This window comes from Cervus elaphus, chromosome 12 (genome assembly GCF_910594005.1).
Source record: "Cervus elaphus chromosome 12, mCerEla1.1, whole genome shotgun sequence".
Classification (NCBI taxonomy): Eukaryota; Metazoa; Chordata; class Mammalia; order Artiodactyla; family Cervidae; genus Cervus; species Cervus elaphus.
The window spans coordinates 87,610,695-87,634,582 of NC_057826.1; the positions used below are offsets into that span (position 1 = coordinate 87,610,695).

The following is a 23,888-nucleotide window of genomic DNA, read 5'->3' on the forward strand; positions in this document are numbered from 1 at the left end:
TGCTTTTGCTTACATTTTGAAATCAAAGCATGCTGGGTGATCTTTATATTTTAAATTTAAATCTTTAAAATTAAAAAAGAAATACAACTTTTTTTATAAACTTGTATGTATCACCTATATAATGCTACTTGTTTTTTTTGAAGTTGATGGCTATGTTTAATGTCTTGATTTTGCTGATATTATAGGTGTCTTCACATGTCCAAAATAATCAAGTATATATTCAATGCATGCACTTTTAATATCAACTATACCTCAGTAACCCTTAGAAAAGGTGATAGTGAAGCTTAAACAACAAAAAGAATACAAGTTTCTGAGAACATTAGATTACATAAAATTTCCAATGGGGGAAAAGAAAGAACTACCTCTACCACCACCAAAAATGAAATAACAGAAACAAAAAGAAGCATTGTAATGCTGGCTTGTTTCAGTGGTTATTTTCGGACAGCACAACAGTAGCACTTCTCTGATTGAAATAAAATTTAATTTAAAAAGTCTTGTTTTTAGGAAAACAAACAAAAACTCAATACACACTGTAAGAACTACTTAAAAATTTATTGTCCCTTTTTGGAGAGCCTGCTTAGTTATTGGAAAAATAAACCTTTCTATGTTGTGGAAATATTTAATTTTTATTGAAGTGACATTAATCATGCTAAGCACTACTAAAAGGGCTTCCCTTGTGGCTCAGCTGGTAAAGAATCCTCCTGCAATGCAGGAGACCTGGGTTCGATCCCTGGGTTAGGCTGATCCCCTGGAGAAGGGAAAGGCTACCTATTCCACTATTCTGGCCTAGAGAATTCCTTGGGCTGTATTGTCCATGGGGTCACGAAGAGTCAGACATGACTGAGCCACTTTCACTAAAAGCACAGAAATGATGTGGATTTTTTCCTTTTTCCTCTGAAGCTTTTATATAAATGAAAGAATGGAAATGGTGTATTTTTTTTTAACATGGAAACAGACCTTACGGTTAAGCTCCATGGTGAAGGACAGTCGCTCTAAAAATTTATTGTCCAACTTTCCCATAATTTGATGGTCACGAAACTGATTTATTGGGCATGGGCATCTTCCTTAGTAAATTATTTTAGAACATCATAATGTATTGGCAACAGTTTTTTCATCATTAGGATAGTCAGTGTTATAGAAGAAGCCTTTTCCCGAACAACTTACACTGATTTAAAAAAGCACTGAATTAGAAGTCAAGAAATCTGTTCTAACCATTGTCAGTCAACAAAGATATATCAAGTTCCTGTGTGCCAGACAATGTGGCAGGAACTAAGAATACAGAATTGAATAAGACATAGTCCTGGCCCTAAAGGAAACTTTATAGAGAGAGAGCAAAACAGAATGATAAGCAGCAAGCATTGGGCGTTAAAAGAGTACAAGCAAGGGTAGTGGTCCCAGAAGGTTACCTGGAGAGATGAGACTTGAACTGCTCTCAGATAGTGACTGTACATTAGCCAGCACACTCCAGGCAAGGGGGCAGCCTGGAAAGGCCTTGATGCAGAAGGCACCACAGTCTGTATGGATTAGAAGCAGGCTTAGGCTCCCAAAGCATGAGGTATGAGTCCAGATACAGAGGAAGGTGAAGCTGGCACATACGGGCAAGGAGAAGGGTGGACTATTTCTTATGTAAATGAATATGGCCTTCAATCATGATGGGGGGTTCACTGGAAAAAGTTTTTAGCAGTTGTATAGTGTGGTCAGAGTCATATTGTAGATAAATTGTTCTGAATACTTTGTAAAAGTTATATTTGAGAAGTGCACATCTAGAGACAGGGCAAAGCTTAACTAGTGTAAATACTGTAAATACCCAGGTCTTAACAACCTAAAACTAGAGTGTAGAATAGAGAAAAGGGGGTGGAGTAGGGAAATTTTTAAGTAAAATGTCCATATTTTGGTGTTTAGTGAGTCTTCATCTGGAGTCAGGAAATCAGGACAGCTACCACTGGCAAAGCAAAGTTTAGGTTAATAGTTAGTAAATCTGGGATGCAAATCCTAGCCATTTGTTCATGGTTTCAACAAACGTTAGAGACTGACTATGTACTAGTTATTGTGCTTGAGGCTGGGACTGCTTTGACAGTGACTTTAGAAATAAGGCATGTTTTTAGTCTGTATATTCTTTCTTTTGGTAGAATTGTTTTCCATAAAGGATTATTGTGAAAATTGGCAGAATTTAAAGTAGAAACCACTGAAATCCTGCTTGATGTGTGTGTGTGCTGGTTGTGTGTGTGTGTTGGAATTTATTCTATCAATCTGTGAAGTGATTCTCTTGTGTGACGTTTTCCTTTGTGACAATTTTATTTCTGTCTGGCTGTGCTGGGTCTTGGTTGCTGCGGAGGCTTTTCTCTGGTTGCGGCGAGTGCCGTGTGGAGGCTGCTTAGTGTGGAGGCTCTTCTGTTGCAGAGCAAGGGCTGCGGGCACGCGGGCTCGTATTTGGGGCTCACGGGCTCTAGAGCAGACTCAGTAGTTGTGGTGCGCAGACTTAGCTGCTCCGTGGCGTGTGGGATCTTCCCAGACCGGGGATTGAGCTTGTGTCTCCTGCATTGGCAGGCAGATTCTTTACCACTGAGCCACCAGGGAAGCCCGCTGTAATACTGTTTTTATTCATTTCTTTTCTGTGCATGTAGGTATGTTGTTTATTTTCAGGGTTAGTGTAGTAGTTAAAAATACAGTCTAGAACTGGAGTATCTAGATTTGAGTCTCATCTACTGTTTTTTACTTCTGTTCCTTTGAGTAAGTTGTTTAACCTATCTTTGTTTTCATATCTCTAGAAAGGTAAATGAATAGTATGTCATCATAAGGTTGTTATTGAAGTTTTAATATTTGCGAAGTGTTTTAGACAGGGTCTGAAACACAGTAAGTACTGTTTAATTTGTTTACTTAGAAAAGTAGGTAGAGAGTAAGCATCATCACTTTTATTTCTCTTATCACAGTAAGTTTCCAAGTGAAAGTCTTGTTTTGCATGGGTTTATTAGTTGCTCAGCATGTGCATTTGCTTATTCTCCACCTTGTGTAAGAGAGAGACTTAATGTAATACCGACCTTTACTCTCAAAGGACATATCTTATTGGGAGAACAAGGTGATACCATTTATTCATCTAATTAATCTTAGTAATTGAGGTCATCACCAGAGATGCCTGTAATAAGTGATAGAGAGATATAAATGAGTGATATGTATTCTCACATCTACAGGAGAACAAAATATAAAACAGAATGGGAGGTATAACTTGGGAGTCGTTGACCGATCCAAGAAAACTGAGCACTGATGGCTACATCTTTAATTACAAAATTCAGAAACCCTGAAAACGGAGCTTAGTTTTGATTAAGTTGGTGCTAAAACTTCTTTGGTGGCAAGATGTGACCTGAACTGACCTGAGGATATTTATAGTCTTAGTCCTACTTAGTTTGCCTATTCCTAAATTTGCTGCAAGAATATTAGTGTATTTGATTACAAGGTATTTGATTACCCTGCTGTGGAGATATGACATAATTGTGTGTTGATATATAAACATGAAAAGAATTCCCCAGATTCTGTGTTTTGAACACTTCTGGACTCAAAATTTTGTTGTTGTTTTCTAACTTGATTTTTATTTTATATTATAGTTGATTTACAGTGTTGTGTTAGTTTTAGGTGTATTGCAGTGATTCGGTTATATCTATTCTTTTTCAAATGATTTTCCCATTTAGATTATTACACAATATTGAGTAGAGTTCCCTGTGATTTACAGTAAGACCTTTTGGGTTATCTAATATTTTATATATAGTAGTTTATTTGTGTTAAGAGTGCCAATTTCTTTTCTTTTACATATGTGTATAGAAACCAATATTTGTTGTTTAGTCACTAGTGATATCCAACTCTTTTGCCATTTCCTTCTCAAAATTTTTTGGTAAGTGGCAATTGGTTCATATTACACATTCTTTTCAGGCAATATATAGAAAATATAGATAAGAAAAAATAATACATTGAAACTTACCTATAAAATTAAAATCACTGTGAAATATCACTATACACCCATTAGAACACCAAATATTGGAGAAGAATTTTCATACATTGCTGGTAAGTGTATAAAATAATACAGATACTTTGAAAAACTTATGTGGCAGTTTCTTATAAATTTAAACATAAAATTATCACACTACCCAAGCATTCCACGCCTAGGTTTTTATTCAAAGAAATGAAAACACATGTTCACAAAGATTTTTATACAAGAATGATTTCTGTTGAGCTCTTAGAGATTTTGGTCTGTTGGCTAAATGCACATAGCTTAGCTAACTGTTAGAATTGGATGAAACCTATGAATATAATAAATATCAGAAGACGTATAAGTATTTAACCTATCATTGTATATCAGAGTTTCCATCGGGATAATTCAAACTTCTGTCAGTGTCCTGACTGATCAGAAAACTTGAATGAAAATCAGAAATCTCAGGGAAAAACACAAAAACCTTTTCTGCACAGTAAACTTTAAACATCAAATAAGATTAGACTAAAATCTTATATTTTTGTAAATTGATAAATGACATTTTAAAATAAATAGTTTGCTTCAGATAAATTTTTTCTGAGCAAATGTGAGTTTCAGAATTGAAAATAAAATTCTTAGCTAAAACTGATGTATCAAACTTCTGTTTTGTATGTAAGATCAGGTTTCGTAGAAACTACAAGAATATATTTACTTGCACCAAAGTTTTTGAGATGGAGAGATAACTTGAATTCTGTGAACACCCCAATAAATGTGACTAATATCAGAAAAATAAAAGAATGATTTTAGCATCTTGATTCATAATAGCAACTAGAAGCTGTTCAGATGTCCAATAACAGATGAATGGATAAAAGAATTGTGATATACAATGGATTATCATTCAGTAACAAACATAAAGTATGTCTGTATGATTTCACTTACATGAAAGTCTGGAATATGTAAGACTAACCTTTGGTGATAGAAATCAGATCGGTGGTGCATCTGAGGTAGGAATGGACATTGACTGGGAAGGGACAAGAGAATGGAAATATTCTATGTCTTGATAGGGTTAGGAGAGTACATGTCGCCGTGACCCTGCAAAGACATGTATTCTTTTCGCCAGGGTCCTAGCTAAATGGGAAGATAAAAACTGACATTTTGGTTTAGGCTTTGTTGTAAGTACTTTATGTAAAATAGCTCATTTAATCCTTATAACAACCATATAAGGTAGGGTCTTATTCCCATTTACAAATGGGACACTGCAACAGAATGTGATCGGGTGATTTGCCTAGGATCAGTCATTTGGTGGATGATGGAATCCAGATTTGAAGTCCATTTGGCTTCACAGTTCACCATGGTACTATAGCTGCCTTTCAAAATAAATGGATCATTCTGCTTTGTACCTGTGAAGAGATGAGAACTTCTGTGAAAATTTTGCCTTTATGTTTGTCTAGAGCTAGCCAACATGGAGGAGGATCCCAGATCAGCCGGAGTTGCTACCTTTGTTCTTCAAGAAGAATTTGATAGATACTCTGGTTATTGGTGGTGTCCAGAAGCTGAAACAAGTAAGAGGGTTCAATATACTATAAGTCAGTTAAAGTATTATGAGGTTCAGCTACCAGTTAACTGCACAGATTCTTAATTCTGAATAGTAGATTCTTAAATGATGAAGGTTGGATCTTACCAGTAGTTGCTGTGAATATTCAGGCTGTATATCACCATAATGAATTCTCATAAAAAACAATTAGTTGTATTATGGTTCAGTGCCCCAGGTCCTTCAACTCTCCTTGCCAGTTTTTCTTTTTTTTCCTTTCTTTTTTTAATTTTTTTTTTTCCCCATTTTTAATTTTTTGGCTGCACCATGCAGCATATGGGATCATATGGGATCTTCCTCAATCAGGGATCGAACCTATGCCCCCTGCCTTGGAAGCACAGAGTCTCAACCACTGGACCACCATGGAAGTCCTGCCAGTTTTTCATCTAGAAGCTGGTTGGTGGCAACATTGGTAGCAAAATACAAAATACCACCCTTTAGTGGGAGTTGCTGTAAAACTATAGGATTGCCTAGAGAGTCTGCATGAACAGATGGCCAAATTAGTATATGAATGGATCAGGGAAAAAAAGGCAAAAATTCCTTCTTTTTCTTTGTAAATTCACACGTATTTCACTAGCTGAGAAACAGCTCTCTAAAGCAGTAGCTTTCAAACTTTTTGACTGTGATCTGGTTAGAAATTTGCTTTACATCCTAGCCTAATACATTGTACATATATTCTACATAAAACTGAAAACAAATTTCATGAAGCAATGCTTAATCTTATATATAATGTGTTCATTTTTTTTTTTTGCTTGTCCTATTTTTTAAATGCTGATTATGACCAACTAAAAGATTTCATGACCCACTAATGGATTGCACGTAGCATTCTGAACACATCTCTAAGGGACCCTGAAAGATATTTATATTTAAGCCATATCTTAGATTTGGACATTTTAAGATGTAAAATGTTTTGCCATAACTATGTTCTTAGAACAAGATTATGACATGAATTAGAGAAACCATTAAAAAAACCTGGACTCCTTTAAAGTGGGATTTATTTTGTTATAGAAAATATTGTAAGTGTAATAATTCCTGAAAGGAATGCATTTTAAGGTATGCAGGAACTGAAATACTTCACAAGTGTGTTTCTTCCATTTTATGTGTGTGTGTATGTGTGTGTGATGATCTTCAATTTTTATCTCCAAGAGTAGTAACCTTTAACCAATAAAAGTGAATTAGCAGTAACTCACCTTGCTACTGCAAAGATTAGTAGTATTTTCATACATGAAAGGCAGTATATTTTATACATAAACTATTTTTTACTATGGGAAATAGAATATTAGAGGGAATGGTCAATGGTGATAATTTTCTGGCATAATACTCCCAAATTTTCAATATTTAATTTCCTTTTAAGCTCCCAGTGGCAGTAAAATTCTTAGAATTCTTTATGAAGAAAATGATGAATCTGAGGTGGAAATTATTCATGTTACATCCCCCATGTTGGAAACAAGGAGAGCAGATTCATTCCGTTATCCTAAAACAGGTACTACATTCCATTGACGTTTATATACACTCATTCCTACTTTTCAAACAAGATTCTTTTGCATTCGTTCAAAAGTTTGGTTAACATTGATCCTTTACAGACTGAAGGATAGATTGTTAAGTGTCTCTGAAGTAAATTTTTTAAATTATAGGCTGATCCTTTTAAATTATTTCAAAGGTAGGGAAGTGCACAAAACTGATTATTTCAAGGAACGGATAAAGAAGTATCTTTGCTACAAAATAAAAGATTTTTAAGGGATTATGTTCTTAATAAATTAGCCATTTTTTCCCCATATTGCTATTTATAGCATTTCAGTTGTGAAATGATGTAGGATTCCCCTTCATTACCTACTGACTCCTGATGTTTTTTGGCACCTTCTTTTATAGTCATATTGAAAATTATGAATTTGGGATAGAATTTTGAGTTTTTTATGTAATAAAGCCCTGACTAAATGCAATATTCCTTATTTGACTAAAAAGGATTCATCTGGTAAAATTAGTTTGAATAGCTTTATATTACTGTTTGTTTATATCTCTTCCTAAAGGCACAGCAAATCCAAAAGTCACTTTTAAGATGTCAGAAATACTGATTGATGCTGAAGGAAGGGTAAGTATAAAATGCTGAGTTAACTTTTTGTGTCATTTTGTCCGTCAACAGAGATTGTAGATGTGCTTTCTTATATTTTGGACTTGTGGAACTTGCTGAGACATCTGTAGATCATGATTTCAGGTTGACCTCATTTTCTACTTTGAAAACTTTCTTACTGGTTCCCAAGTTAGGAATATGGGGAGATGCATATTTACCACTCCTTTCCAGTAGTTTTTCCTCTTTGCCTATGTTAATTCTCCAGATCAGTATTTCTTAAATAGTGGTTATTGACTGATGAGTTATCCTCTGTGTTGAATAGTTGTCTGTCTTAGATTAATTATCCCTCATGTTTTTATGCTGCTGCTTTCCATAGTCAGATGCCTATAAGCTTAATGTACACATAATTAAAAAAAACTTCTCTGCTAGACTTTTTAAAAACAGCTTTATTGAAGTATAATTCACATACAATATAATTCACTCATTTAAAGTTTAAAATGGCTTTTAGTATATTCTCAAGATTTGTGCAGCTATCACCACAGTCAATTTTAGAACATTTTCCTTACTCCTAAAGGAAATTCACATTCCTTAGTCATCACCCCCAAACCTCTCCATGCCCCCAGCCATAGGCAGCTGCTAATCTATTTTCTGTCTATGGATTTACCTGTTCTGGACATTTCATATAAATGGAATCATACAGTATCTAGTCTGTTCTTTCACTTAACATCTTGTTTTCAAGCACTAATCCTGTGGCACCAAGTAACAGCACTTCATTACTTTTTATCACCTAAAAATACTCTATTGTGTGGATATATACCACATTTTATTTATCCACTCATCAGTTTTAGACATTTGGGTTCTTCCAGATTTTGGTTTCTAAACGTAATGCTACCAATAATGTGGATGTACAAGTTTTTGTACGGTCATACATTTTCATTTCTCTTGGTTAGATACCTAGGAGTGAAATTGTTGGGTCATATTATAATTCTGTGTTTTAACCTTTTGAGGAACTTCCAAATGGTTTTTGCAGTGGCTGCACTATTTTATATTTCCACCAGCAGTGTATGAGGTTTCCAGCTTATCCACATCTTCATCAACTCTGGTTATTATTTGTCTTATAGGCATCTTAGGGGATTTGAAGTTGCATCTTATTGTGGTTTTGATTTACATTTTTCTAATGATTAATGTTATTGAGCATCTTTTCGTGTGCTTATTGGCCATTTGTATATCTTCTTTGGAGAGCAATCTATTCAGATCCTTTTGTTCATTTTTAGAAATGTATATTTTAAAGTGTGTTAGCCAGACTATTTAGGGAAAAAAGTTTGCTTACTCAAGATCATTTCACTAATGTATTATACATATAGTATTTTAAACTAAAATGTAAGGAACTAGAGACTACTATTTTTCTTAGATACTAGAGTCTATAAAGTGATTAAAATCTGATTTTACCAGTTACAATCAAGAGTTCTATTAGTATAAACTAATGGAAAAAAACTTTTAGACTATGCTGATTCTTTTAGTTAGAACTTTCTTAGACATAAAGAACACCAATAAAGGTAACCCATGACTTACTGCTGGTTTTGCTATATCCTGTGTACCTAAGACTGAACAAGTGTCACGCTGTTAAAGATAGTGCTTTAAGTAGCCCAGTATCAGTCTTCTATAACTAGATTCCTTTTTTCTTTTTTAATAGATTATAGATGTCATAGATAAGGAACTAATTCAGCCTTTTGAGATTCTGTTTGAAGGAGTTGAATATATTGCCAGAGCTGGATGGACTCCAGAGGGAAAATAGTGCGTATGTTAAATTGTCACTTCTTTACAAATAATTTAGGACCCAGAACTGTCTGTGCTATTAGGCTCTTCCTTTCCTTTGGAGCTGTTTTCACATGTAAATTTGCCATGTAGTTAGTTCTGCACAAAGAATTTTTCCTGAACTAAGTGCACTTGTAATCCCATAAGCATAGGTGCATTGCATTTTATTTCTGTCTCTCACTTAGCCAGTGACAGTTTCACAGTGTTATTTGTGGTTAAAGTAGGACTTTCAGGCTCATATGTAAGTATATATATATTTTTTTAATTGTATAATTTAAGCAGAAATATTTGTACAGCCTCATGTGAAGATGATTACATGTATTTCCTGTGTCTGATGTGGACAAAAGAGTTTTCATGGGGCTGGCATTTGTTGGCATTAAAGGGAGAAAATAATTTCAAAGGCCATCTGTGATTTTGGAAATTTAAAGAAAACTACTTTTAAAACCTCTACTCAAGCTTAACTTTAAAAAAATAAGTGCAATATGTATACCTATGGCTGATCCATGTTGATGTAAGGCAGAAACCAACACTATATTTTAATTATCCTTCAATTAAAAATAAATTTAAAAAAATAAGTGTAGAATGAACTAATACTTTTCATTAGCTGTTTGTAAGTGATAATTTAACATATACTAAAGCAATACTGTCACTGTGGTTACAGAAATAACTGATGGGTGCTAGGGGAAAGATTAGTGGAATATTCATTTTCTGAAAGTGAGCTTTATTCTGTGCTTTTCTTTTGTTTATTTAAATAGTGCGTGGGCCATCCTACTAGATCGCTCTCAAACTCGCCTACAGATAGTGTTGATCTCACCTGAATTATTTATCCCAGTAGAAGATGATGCCATGGAAAGACAGAGATTCATCGAGTCAGTGCCTGACTCTGTGACACCACTGATTATCTATGAAGAAACAACAGACATCTGGATAAATGTATACATGTTTTCTTGTAATACTTGGTTTAAATATTTTCTCAGAATGTTAAAGTAAATGAAGCTTGATAGCAAACTATCAAAAGGAATTTTTTAAGTTCACAGTAATTTTGAATGTTATTTGCTTAGTTTGAACATTTCAAACTGGAATGTTGGTTCCAAAATGGGGAACGGTTTGTGGATAAAAGGTCGATGCCATTGCAATGACATCTCCCTGGATGCAGAATTGCCCTTGTTTCTGGACACATCAGATATTCAAAACACAACCTCTCCAGTGCCTCTGAGAGGACCACGAGAATCCTGACTAGAAAAGACTTTCTCTTTTAAGTTGGTAAACTATCCCAAAATATACCAGTTTGGGATTGAATTTTTCATTTTCCAGTTTAATGGAAAAAACTTACACAAGATACAAAATAAATAAAGCCAGTTCACTCTCTGGCTGCATATAGGCTTCATGTGATTCACCTAACAGATAACATCTGTTTTCCCTTGAATTGTTAGAATATTTCTCTCTGGAAAAGAAAAGTAGAAAAACATTTTTTTCGTCATAATTCTTGTAATAAGATTTATATCATTAAATAAACTTCATGCCATTTTTCAAAGAATTGCAGAGATGGTGAATAAGAAACAGCTTTTGGTTCTATTTTTCATTTTTCTCCATTTGGAAACATTTATTTCTCAGTAGATGACGTCTTTGACTAAAGTAGGATAAAAATATGAAAGGCCCAGGCAAAATCTGTAATAGTACATATACCATACCTCGTAATCTGACAAGTTACTTACATTTCAGAAAATGTTTATCAAGTAATTCTTCTTTCTCTCTGGCTTAGTCAAATTGTTTGTGTAGTATTCTCATTAATGTATATAGTAAATTAATCTATTTATTTTACAGATCCATGACATCTTTCATGTTTTTCCCCAAAGTCATGAAGATGAAATTGAATTTATTTTTGCCTCTGAATGCAAAACAGGTTTCCGTCATTTATATAAAGTCACATCCATTTTAAAGGAGAGCAAATATAAACGATCCAGTGGTGGGCTGCCTGCCCCAAGTAAGAAGTTATTTTCTATTAAAAAAAGGCAGAAGGTGGGAGGGTCAGGGCAATGTAAAGTCTCTTTTGTGTACTTTATAAGCATAGGACAAAGTTTTTGAAGGATACATAATAAACTATGAATATTGGGTAATATTTGGGTATTACTTATTTTTGCTTTCTGTTTTTGCCTTGAATATACTTTTTGTTTCAAGTGAGCTCATGTAATTTTTAGATTTAAAAAGCTACTTTTAAAATGTTACAAAGTTATTAGATACTTGTATGTACTAGACTTTTTTTTTCCATTTATTTTTATTAGTTGGAGGCTAACTACTTTACAATATTGTAGTGGTTTTTGCCATACATTGACATGAATCAGCCATGGATTTACTGTAGTAGATTTTTTTATACCATCTGCACCTGCGGTGAAGTTGATTTATAGGTATAGCTCTTCATATGATATAATTGTTTTCCAAAGTAAAATTAAATATTATGTCAGCTGAAATTAATTTCTTTTTTTAAAGTGTTGGGTTTCCTTCTGGGAAATGTAAAACAGATGAATGGGTAAACAAAATGTGTTTACACATACAATGGAATATTATTCAACCTTAAAAAGGCAGGACATCTGACACTTTTCTACAATCCAGACGAACCTTGAAGACACTGTACTAAATGAAATAACCCAGTCATTAAAGGACACATACTGTGTGATTCCATGTATATGAGGTAGCTAGAGCAGTCAAGTTCATAAACATAGAAAGTGGCTGCCGGGGGCTGAAAGGAGAATGTGTAAGCCTAGAAAAAATGAAATAGTGCATTGAATACTTCTGTGTTTTAAAAAAGACTGAGTTATGGTTTTCTACTTTAGTAATACAGTTTGTTTTAGAATACTAGACATTTAATGATGTTATGTTATATGCTTTACTGCCATTTATAACTTAATAGACTCAACATAGCCAGTTTTTAAAAATTGTGGTAAAATATGCATAACAAAATTTAAGTGTGTGGTTTCATGGCATTAAGTATATTTCCCTACTATTCTGCAACCGTCACCACCATCCATCTCCAGAATTTTTTTCATCTTCCAGAACTGATTCTGCCAATAAGTAATATCCAGTTTAGTGGTAAATAATAACTTCTCATTCCTTCCTCCTCTCAGCCTCCCGCAGCCACTTTCTATGTTTATGAACTTGACTGCTCTAGCTACCTCATATACATGGAATCCCACAGTATGTGTCCTTTAATGACTGGGTTATTTCATTTAGTATAGTGTCTTCAAGGTTCTTTCGGATTGTAGAAAGTGTCAGATGTCCTGCCTTTTTAAGGCTGAATAATATTCTATTGTCGGAGCAGGCAATGGCACCCCACTCCAGTACTCTTGCCTGGAAAATCCCATGGATGGAGGGGCCTGGTGGCTGCAGTCCATGGGGTCGCTAAGAGTCAGACACGACTGAGCGACTTCACTTTCAGTCTTCACTTTCATGCACTGGAGAAGGATATGGCAACCCACTCCGGTCTTCTTGCCTAGAGAATCCCAGGGACAGTGGAGCCTGGTGGGCTGCTGTCTATGGGGTCTCACAGAGTTGGCCATGACTGAAGTGACTTAGCAGCAGCAGCAACATTCCATTGTACGTGTAAACACATTTTGTTTACCTGTTCATCTGTCTTTTAACAGTGAGGTTACTTCTACCTTTTGACCGTTATAAATAATGCTGTAAGGAGCGTGGGTGGGCAAATACCAGTTTGAAACCCTGCTTTCAATTCTTTTGGGTATATATCCAGAAGTGAAATTGCTTGGTATTTTAATTCTTTAAAGTTTTTTGAGGAACCACCATACTCTTTCAATAGCAGCTGCACCTTAATACACCTTAATACATTCCTATTAGAAAGTGCACAGAAGTTCCAGTTTCTCTACATCCCTGCTGACGCTTGTTGTTTTCTGGGTGTAGTTCTTTTTTTGTTTGTTTTGTTTTGGTTTTGGCTTTGTGGTGGGGTTTTGGTAAGAGCCATGCTAATGGATATGCAGTGGTATATCATTGTGCTTTTGATTTGCATTTTCCTAGTATTTAGTAATATCATATTACTTAGCCAGTTTGTATCTCTTTAGAGAAATGTCTATTTGAATCCTTTGTGGACTTTTTAATTGGATTATTTGTTTTTCTCAACATACCCTTTAACATCATTCTTATTTGGGAAACACTGACCTATAATTTCAGACAGCAGGGTAAATACTCCCTATGACTTGCTCCTTCTCTTAGCATGATTTTTTTTTTTTTTAAATCAGACTAGATCTTGTATATCCAAGATAGAGATTTCTTCCCTAAGAGCCTTAGTTTAATTTTACCCTTGGTGTGAAATTGCTCTTACCTGTTCCTCTGTTGTTTAGACATTAAATCTACTTACATATTCCGGAAAGTTTAATGATGAAGACTGGTCAAAGAGCTATGAATAGTAATTCACGAAAACAACATTCTTGGGACAGGGATTAAAAGATAACTTAAAATTGTATACTCCTATTGAGGAATAGGAGGCAGTGTCGCCTCGGCTAACATTCTTTTCGGAACACCTAGCCCCTGTCCCCTCTCGGTGTCTGCTTCTGGACCCTTCAGCTGGTCTACCTCTTTCCATTTCCCTCCTTTTTACTTAGACTTTCTTTCTCCAGATCTTCGTCCTTTTCCTTGATGTCCATTTTGTTTTCCTCTTCCCTCCTCTTTTCTTCCGTAAGTGGCTATAATATGTAACAATTAGCATTTGTCATACATTAAATAATACTTATTTTAACTGGTGATAAAATTTAAAGTACTAAGTTAAATTTTTGTATCTAAGAAAAAGAAAATGAGTATTTTTTTAACTTGAGTAGAACCCTACTTAAAATCCTATATCATCTTAGCCTATTCTCAGCGATCATTTTCAGAGCCAGAGCTGGCAGCAGCTAGGCAGAGAGCAGGGGTTTCTTTCTTTTTTTTTTTTTTAACCTTCTCCTTAGGCCACTGACAGAGCCTCATCTACCAAGACAGAATCTTACAAAGATAAATGGAACATGTTGCTATTGACTATGGTTGTTTTTCGCAATAATATGGTTTTGTTTTTTGCAATAATAAACAGTTGTATTAAAATTTTACTTCTCTGGCTTAAGTAGTTTGTTGCATTTCTAGAAGAAATGCCTCATTGACGCATTAGATTGTTTTTGTCTGTCTAACCAAAGGTCTCGGAATGCAAGTGCTTTTGAGTTCTTTTCTGTCTTTACCGTAAGAGTCTATTTTGCTGTTTTAACTTTAGTTATATGGATCATTCCATTACTATTAAGAAGGCTCATAACTTGGAATTTTTTTTAACTGTAGACTTTATGTTGAGGTGAAATTCACATGACATTAACCTTTTTAAAGGGAACATTTAGAGTGAACGGTGGCATTTAGTACATTCGGTGTTGGGCAGCTACCACCTCTCTTTAGTTCCAAAGGATTTTCGTTATTCTAGACATAACTTTGAATTTTTAGTGTTCCGTTTTTGAAAAAGAGAGTTTAGAATACTGTTTTTCATTGTTTCATTTGCTTATAGTCTGATATAAAGTACTGAATTATAATTATATTTATCTTTAGGTGATTTCAAGTGTCCTATCAAAGAGGAAATAGCAATTACCAGTGGTGAATGGGAAGTTCTTGGCCGGCATGGATCTAATGTATGTTCTTTTATTCTACTGATATGTTTAGTCAACATCAGCTGTGTGTATGCAGTACTGAGAATCAGCAGTGCAACTTCACATGACCCCAGTGTTTTGAGAATACTGCTAGGGCCTCAAAGAACCCAAGTTGTTGGAAAGGGAGAATCTTAGTTTAAATTCTAAATCTCACCCATTTAATAACGCTGATATTAGATGTGTTCTAGTTACTAAAGGTCACCATTTTCAGATGGAGTGTTGCGTCTTAGTAAGGAAAAGGCTGGTCCATACTTTCCAAGTCTTGCAAAAGTGAGTGAGGATATAGTTTGAAAACGATTTCTGAGTCTCTTGTAGACTACTTGTGTCGTTTCTGCATTGGTGCGTTTATAGTTCCTGAGACAGTGATGCTCTTTCATTAGCCTGTTTATCTCATCTCACACATTTAAAGTTTCATATAACACTTGCGAATTATATTGGACGTTTATACAGAGCATAGAGGGATAAGGAAAGGGAGGAAGTCCACCCTCTGCTTCACTGTTGGCATGTGGCTTGCTATAGCAACTCAGTGAATCCTAATTTTTTTCTTTTGCCTTTCATAGTACCTTGTATTTGTTTCAATTTTCAGTTAGATGGTCAGTTTCATGAGATCTCTAAGAGCTCCATCCTTTATATGTGTGATCCATAAAGTTAAGTTGAGGTATGCTACCAGGATTTAGTGAAGGCCTATGATTTCCTCAAATTGATCCAGAAATTTATTGAAGAATTATGTATACTGGCTACTATAGAAGTCACTCGTAGTTCCTTAGGTGATTAAGGAGAAAGAATGAAGATAACAGGCCCCAGGTTTGTTTTTGTTGGTGATAACTTTAGAAAATAACAGGCGACCTTTAAAGTCTCATTGCCACTGACAGTGTCAGTTGGCCTTCTGGTTATATACTCAGTATATTTTTTTCTGTTTAGGGATCCTTAAGTGTTACTGTCAGATGTTAGTGGAATTCTTAAGTTCTGTAAAGTTAAGTATATTTACACTAATATAAGCTTCATGCTGTGTAATGGTTGGATAATACTGAGGGAAACCCCACAATTATACAAAGCTGAACCTTATTTGGGCGACCTAAATGTCTTTCTATTACTTGCTATAATGTGCATCAGTCCTTTTCTGTCACAAATATTGATATATTTGTCTCTCTTTCTTACTCTTCTGTTTTCCCTCTAGTCTTGCTTTTTTTTTTTTTTTTAAAGTTATCTTCCCATTTTCTACTTTTGCAGCTGACCTGTTCACCCAGAGATTTTTAATGCCAGTAATTGAGTAAATCTTTGAGGCTTTTAAGTCTGTTAGCCATTTAGGGTTCTCAGAGTGTGTGCTCTTGACCACAAAGGGTCAATGTCACCTGGAAACTTTAGAACTGCTAGGCCCATCCTAGACCGCTTGAATCGAGAAGGTTGTCTGGAGGTGGGATCCAGCAATCTGTTTTACAAGCCCCTCCTATAAAGTTGTTACAGGAAACAAAGAAAAAGGAATAAGGAATTAACTATTTATTTAGTTTTGAAAGGCCTGACTTCTAACTGCTAAATCAAGAGCAGAACCAGTCCTGACCTTTTACACAGATTAACACATACCTGTGAAGCTTCATGAAAGTTTGTTCTGCCATCTCTTATCCTTTGTATCCTTTCTGTCTGTGTCATATAGGCCTTACTTAATGTCAATTCTGTTTATTTCTGTATCCATGCATGCTAAAATATGTTTGCAATGATTGAGAAGCTTCTTGAAGAAAATGTGGCATCTAAAAATATTTGCTTTTAGAAATACAACTTTGTTTTCTGTATAAAAGTTTGAATTTTATTAAACATTATTTGAGTAGGCTGCTAGAAGATTTTGAAAAGGAACAATAAAAGCCATTTATTTAGAATCTCACTGTAATTTGGGAGGACTATTAAGTGAATTCAGCTGTGAGTGTACTTGGAGGTTTTTTTTGTGTTCTGAATGAAGACTTAAAGATTTCCTTCATACTTATTTATAAACTATGCCAGTATTGAAACTGATTGAGTGATTGAGTAGAGGTATTCCCCGACCCAGTAGATAAACCATTTTTGCAAATTTGTCCAAAAGAGCAAAAAGAACACTGCCTGAGATGCTGCCGCACTAACAGAAGCAGGAGCTCCCGCCTCACCGAGGCACAGACGGGGCGCTGAAAGCAGACTCTCGGTGCGCAGGAATGGCGGGCCTGAGCTGTAATGCAGATACTTTCCTCTGTGAAGGCTAGTTGTTTTAATGAAATAATTTTGTATTTTAAGAAATGCACATATTTTACCATATTGAAAATTAGCAGCAGCATGTAACTCGGGCGTCCTTTTAAATTTCCAAACAGGATCTATTAAGACATGAACAAAACCAACTCAAGCATATTAACATTAGTGACAAACTTTTAAAGAGAGGCACAAGTCAGAGTGTGACTCAAATGATTCTGAGTAAAATTGACTGGTCTTGCCAAGGTCATACTAGCACTGAATTTTATGTTGTTATTTTGACAGATCCAGGTTGACGAAGTCAGAAAGCTGGTATATTTTGAAGGCACCAAAGACTCTCCTTTAGAACATCACCTGTATGTGGTCAGTTATGTAAATCCTGGAGAGGTGACGAGGCTGACTGACCGTGGTTATTCGCATTCTTGCTGCATCAGCCGGGTATTAAGTCCCTGTTTGAAAAGGGTTTCCTGTCATATAAAAACCTCTGCTCGTGTAATACTCCTTTTTAGTAACATGAAGAGTGAAACAGCCTGTAAAACCTTAGCCTCAACTTTAGCACTGTGTATTCACATAACTGGTCAGACTGTTACCGCACTCCTGCTATAGCATCAGTGCAGATTTAGCAACAGATAGCCTTTCTTACTTTTCCCTGGGGGAAAAAATAATTGTTTTTCCTTTCTCTAGCATTGTGACTTCTTTATAAGTAAATATAGTAACCAGAAGAATCCACACTGTGTGTCCCTTTACAAGCTGGCAAGTCCTGACGGTGACCCAACCTGCAAAACAAAAGAATTCTGGGCCACTATCTTGGATTCAGCAGGTACTCATTTTCCTGAACCCGATCTTAAGTAAGATTAGTACATTAGTACTCTACACCTGTGTCGTAGGTCCACATTTCCTGAACAGAGCCTTCCCACCTCTCACCACTGCCTGTCCTTCGGCTGCTGATTGATCCCATCCCTCCTACTCTATCAATTATCAAATAAGGCTGGTTACCTCCTACTCCAGGCAGGAGCAAACTGGAAGGCCTTTTTGAAAATAAGATTAAAATAATCAAGATAACAGCTAGGAAGTGATTTATTCACATGTTTGGATGATTTCCCAGGTAAACAACTGAACTCGAACGTCATACAGACTGAACTAGTAATATTCTTGAGCAGGGAAGCTGCAGCTTTAAGGAATACCCAGCTGATAGCTTTCTTAAACTTCTACCAGCACTTGCAATGGCCATCTTAATAGAAGATAAATCCTCATTTTGTATGGGAGTGAAGAGCACTGTGATTACCTGAATTTAAAATGCTTGATTTCTTAAATATAAACAGTGGACTAATATTTTATATTTTCTAACTCATTTTATACCCAAATCCTTTTTTCTGTTAGGTATTTTCACCCATAAATAACTCCTAAAGGGTTAAGAAATTAGTGCAAAACCACAAGGTATGGGTATGTTCTGATGTCCACAATTAGAATTGCTAATACGCTGATCTCTGCTTCGACTGGAACATCATCCAGTATACATAGACCCAGGAGAGGTCTGTGTAGCTTTGTAAAACCAAACACTGATCATGATTTTTTTTTCTGGGTTCTGATTAGGCTTATTCTCTAATGATCATAAAGAAATGTTTTTTGAGCACCTGCTGTGAGCAAGTTAAGTTAATTCATGCTTTCAGTTTCTCATCAGGTATATGGCTTAACCATCAATAAGTTATACAAGCTGAGTGCAAAGAATTTGTGTTCTGCATGTAAATACCTCCTGGGCTCCAAGGATTATTGATAATACTTTGTGTCTGCTTCTGAAATAGATAATTTGATATGTTCATTAGATTTCCTTTCTTAAATATATCTATTTGTGTTTAATTTCTTGCTTATCATCTAAAGGAGAGATAGTTAGTTATTAGGGTAGTGGGTTTGTGGTATTTTTTCCTTGCTCTCAGATTGCCAAGCCCCCATAAGAACTTTACAGAATGTGTTACCTCCTCCAGGTCCTCTTCCTGACTATACCCCTCCAGAAATTTTTTCTTTTGAAAGCACTACTGGATTTACATTGTATGGGATGCTGTACAAACCTCATGATCTACAACCTGGAAAGAAATACCCCACTGTGCTGTTTATATATGGTGGTCCTCAGGTAGGCATATTTATGTACATATGTGTGTGTGTTTTTATTTTCTTCTTTTTAGATAATTTGTTATTTAAATGTCTGGTCAGTTGCTTAAGATTTGAGCATTGCTGAGCCTCTGCTATTACTGACTGTGGCTTATGCCCTTATTACCCAGTTTAGGAGTTTAGGAAGCTGGGTTTTGTTAGGTAGCAAATTTGAAAATCAGTGTCACTTTCTTTTTTTTGGCCATGCTGCTTTGCTGGTGGGATCTTAGTTCCCCAACCAGGGATTGAACCAGGGCCCTTGGCAGTGAAAGTGCAGAGTCTTAACCACTGGCTGCTGCTAAGTCGCTTCAGTCGTGTCCGACTCTGTGCGATCCCATAGATGGCAGCCCACCAGGCTTCCCCGTCCCTGGGATTCTCCAGGCAAGAACACTGGAGTGGTTGCCATTTCCTTCTCCAATGCATGAAAGTGAAAAGTGAAAGTGAAGTTGCTCAGTCATGTCCGACTCTTAGCGACCCCATGGACTGCAGCCTACCAGGCTCCTCCGACCATGGGATTTTCCAGGCAAGAGTACTGGAGTGGGTTGCCATTGCCTTCTCGGAATGCCTGGGAATTCCCTCAATGTCAATTTCTTAATTCACGGTGAGGACTATAACTGTCACGGGGAATGTAATAGTCATGTCGGTTAGTAAATATGTTGTATTCTAGGTAGAGAACTTGTTTGGAAAATGATATTAAATAATTAAATGTCTTGGTTATAAAAGAGTCTTAACAGATATTTTTGAAACCTTTGGTATCCTAATGAATTCCCCCTCTTCATTCTAAGGCCAGATCTCTCAAGCAAGCTATAATACTTTTATCAGCTAGTTAAGGCAGCTGCTGGAGAAGAAGATGGCAGCCCATTCCAGTACTCTTGCCTGGAGAATCCTGTGCACAGAGGAGCCTGGTGGGCTGCTGTCATAGGGTCTCACAGAGTCAGACACGACTGAAGCGACTTAGCATGCATGCATGCATTGGAGAGGAAATGGCACCCCACTCCGGTATTCTTGCCTGGAGAATCCCAGGGACAGAGGAGCCTGGTGGGCTGCCATCTGTGGGGTTGCACAGAGTCGGAATGACTGAAGTGACTTAGCAGCAGCAGCAAGGCAGCTGCTAAATGGCACGAGTCCACATGTCACACAGCTTTTACATAGAGAAGCTGGAATTTAAACCCAGGGCTTCCCAGGTGGAATTAGTGGTAAAGAATCTGCCTGCCAATGCAGGAGACCCAAGACATGCAGTTTGATCCCTGGGTTGGAAAGATCCCCTTGAAGAGGACATGGCAACCCACTCTAGTATTCTTGCCTGGAGAACCCCATGGACAGAGGAACCTGGTGGGCTACACCAGTAGCAGTAACTGAAGCAGCTTAATACCCCACATACTATTCTTCAGCACTGCAAGTTTATACCTTGATTTTCTTTTTTTTCTGCATTAAATATTAGCATGTGAATATTAAGGAAATTTTACTATCAGAGTAAAGTGTTTTGGGTAGGCTAGTTGGTTAACTGGTAATTTTTTTTTAAAGTTTAATCTTGGTTATATACCTCACATTGAGTCCCTAAAGAAGTTAGAAGTACACTATTTTTGTCCTAATATAACTCTCTCTCTTTTTTAAGGTTAATTTATTTTTGATGGTGCTGGGTCTCTGTTGCTGCACTCAGGCCTTCTGCAGGTCTGGCCAGCAGGGGCTCCTCTTTGCTGCGGTTGCGCAGGCTTCTGGCTGTGATGGCTCCTCTGGCCGCAGAGCACAGGTCTAGGTGCGCAGGCTCCCCAGCTCCAGGAATCGCGGCTCCTGGGCTCTGGAGCACGGGCTGAGGAGTTGTGGCACATGGACTTGCACCATGGCGTGTGGGGTCTTCCCAGACCAGGGATTGAACCTGTGACTCCCGCATTGGCAGATGGATTCCTATCTACTGCACCATCAGGGAGGTCCAATTACAGCTCTAGAATTCAGTAAATACCCTATTTCATAGTTACATCCAGTTATTCAGATCTGGAAGTGTATCTAGGTCAAGTTATCCAAAACATAAAAGGTAGCTACATAAGCCATAACATCTCAGCAATGATGATCATATATCAACTTAAATCACTTTGCCATTGTTTAATGTGTTTTACAAACAAAACGTGATTTGCATTTACATAGTAGTTATCTACACATCAATTATGAATGAGTTAAATGAAACTTCTCTTAAAAACTTGGAAGCCAGATCTTTGTGAACTTAAAAAAAGGTATAATACAAAGAAATTCAGAGAAATTACAGGACATTCTTAAAAGCTTTACATGTTCTATTATTTAAGAAGGATGTTTCTTCTTCCCAATGAAGAAATGATATATGAGATATGTGAAAAACATACTATAAAAACTAGCTGGTTATCTAGATTTTTAAGACTAAAGGACTCCTTATATTAGTGAAGTGAAGTGAAGTTGCTCAGTCATGTCCGACTCTATGACCCCATGGACTGTAGCCTGCCAAACTCCTCAGTCCATGGGATTTTCCAGGCTAGAGTTCTGGAGTGGGTTGCCATTTCCTTCTCCAGGGGATCTTCCCGACCCAGGGATTGAACCTGGGTCTCCCACATTGTAGGCAGACGCTTTACCAGGGAATCCCCCCTTATATTAGTAATTAAGTTTAAAAAGTCTAAGCCATATGGAAAGATAGTGTCACTAATCATTAGGGAAATGCAAATCAAAACCACAATGAGATAGCACTTCATACCCTTTAGAACAGCTCTTTTTTTTAATAAAAGGGAAAATAATAAATGTTGGTGAGGATGTAGGAAAACTGGAGCTCTACTTTGCTGATGGGAATGTAAAATGGTGCAGCTGCTGCGAAAAACAATATAGCAGCACTTCACAAATTTACACACAGAGTTACAGTCTGACCCAGCAGTCCCATCAGGCCACACACCCAAAGGGATTGGAAGCAGAGACTCAGATACGTGTTTGAGTTACAGGTATGCAGTGTCAGTTGCAACATCATTCACAATAGCCAAAAGATGGAAGCAACCCAGGGTCCATTGATAGACGAATGGGTAAACAAAATGTGGTATATAAAGGAATATTATGCAGCCTTTAAAAAGGTTGAAATTCTGACTTATGCTACATGGATGAACCTTGAGGACATTATGCTAAGTGAAGTAAGCCAGGCACAAAAGGATAAATATTGTATTATTCCACTGGTGTGAGATACCCAGAAGAAGCAAATTCATAGAGATAGAAAGTAGAATAGAACTTGTCAGGGGCTGGGGGAGGGATAGGAAATTATTGTTTAAAGATTTGAAGTTTCTGTTTGAGATGATGAAAAGGCTCTGTAAATCAGTAGTGGTGGTGGTTGTACAACAGTGTGAATGTACTTAATACCACTAAAATAGAGCTGTTTGTTTCTCAACGTGTTGTTTGGATGCATTCAAATTTGGTGAGCCCACAGGAAAATCTGGTATTCAGTCTGCAGGGAGATTTCACTCTTAAGACTTTGAGTGATAGGTTGGCACTTCAACCCATTGGGAGATCATTCATCCTTGTGTTTGATAATAATTTTGATTAGTTATGAGAGACTCCTTAATGTAAGACCAGATCTTTCTACTAGCCCACAGTAACCTTGCAAAATTTGATTAAATCCTAAAAGTGATCCAAGCCTTTTTTTTTTTTCTTCCCTTGGTAGGTATTCAGATCAAAGTGGGAGTCTTTTTAAATAGGAACAGTGTCTCAATTCATAACATGAAAGGAATTACTTCCTGATTAAATTTGCAATGCCTGCAGTAGGATATAAGTGAAACCAAGGAAAGCAACAAATAATTCTATTTGAAGTTAAGACTTACTGCTTTAAACTTTTTATTGATAACAGTAGTGTTGTTTAAAAATGTTTATTTAACAAATACTTATGAGACTTCCTATGTGTCGGACACTGTTCTGCAAACATAAATGCATAAGAGAGGTTAAAATAGCAGAATACAGGTTTTAAAGAATTGATACTGAAGAAAACTTTCAAATTCTTGGTGCTAAAGGGCATTGTGTTTAAGTACCTTCTTCTAAGAAGAAGCAGGCCTTGAGGCTGCAAAGGCAGAAATACTGGCTCTGGGGGAAAATGTTCTTATCAGGCAACTGAGGCCATCTTCGGTGATTTACAGCAGGCAAAGAAGTGAGTTAATTTTCTTACATGTTCGTATTTGTGTTCTTCTAGGCTTACTACTTCTTTTTGCAGCTACCTTCCTTTAAAAACAAGCACCTTTGCCCACCAAACACCTCTTCCCAAGGTAGAAAGGAAAACCATCATTCTCTATTTTTCATTCATTCATTCAGCAAATAGTCACTGAGCACCTATTATGTACCAAGCAGTATTCTAGGCAAAGAGGATAACCACAGTGAACAAGTCAGACTAATGCCCCACCCTCATGAAGATTAATGAGGAAAATAAGATAAATTATGTAACTTCATATAATGGAA

The 23,888-nt window shown here is 36.4% G+C and overlaps 1 protein-coding gene across 7 annotated transcripts in view; it reads left to right on the forward strand.

Annotated features, from left to right (window-relative positions):
- Positions 1-23,888, forward strand: part of DPP8 (dipeptidyl peptidase 8) — a 55,684-nt gene that overhangs the window by 19,361 nt on the left and 12,435 nt on the right. For all 7 annotated transcript variants that reach the window (XM_043919889.1, XM_043919890.1, XM_043919888.1 and 4 more), the window contains 10 exons: positions 5,410-5,520; positions 6,904-7,032; positions 7,577-7,638; positions 9,311-9,411; positions 10,188-10,365; positions 11,257-11,416; positions 14,995-15,074; positions 17,586-17,738; positions 17,985-18,120; positions 19,283-19,428. In XM_043919889.1, the coding sequence (XP_043775824.1) occupies positions 5,410-5,520; positions 6,904-7,032; positions 7,577-7,638; positions 9,311-9,411; positions 10,188-10,365; positions 11,257-11,416; positions 14,995-15,074; positions 17,586-17,738; positions 17,985-18,120; positions 19,283-19,428 (1,256 nt within the window). The remainder of the gene's footprint in view (positions 1-5,409; positions 5,521-6,903; positions 7,033-7,576; positions 7,639-9,310; positions 9,412-10,187; positions 10,366-11,256; positions 11,417-14,994; positions 15,075-17,585; positions 17,739-17,984; positions 18,121-19,282; positions 19,429-23,888) is intronic.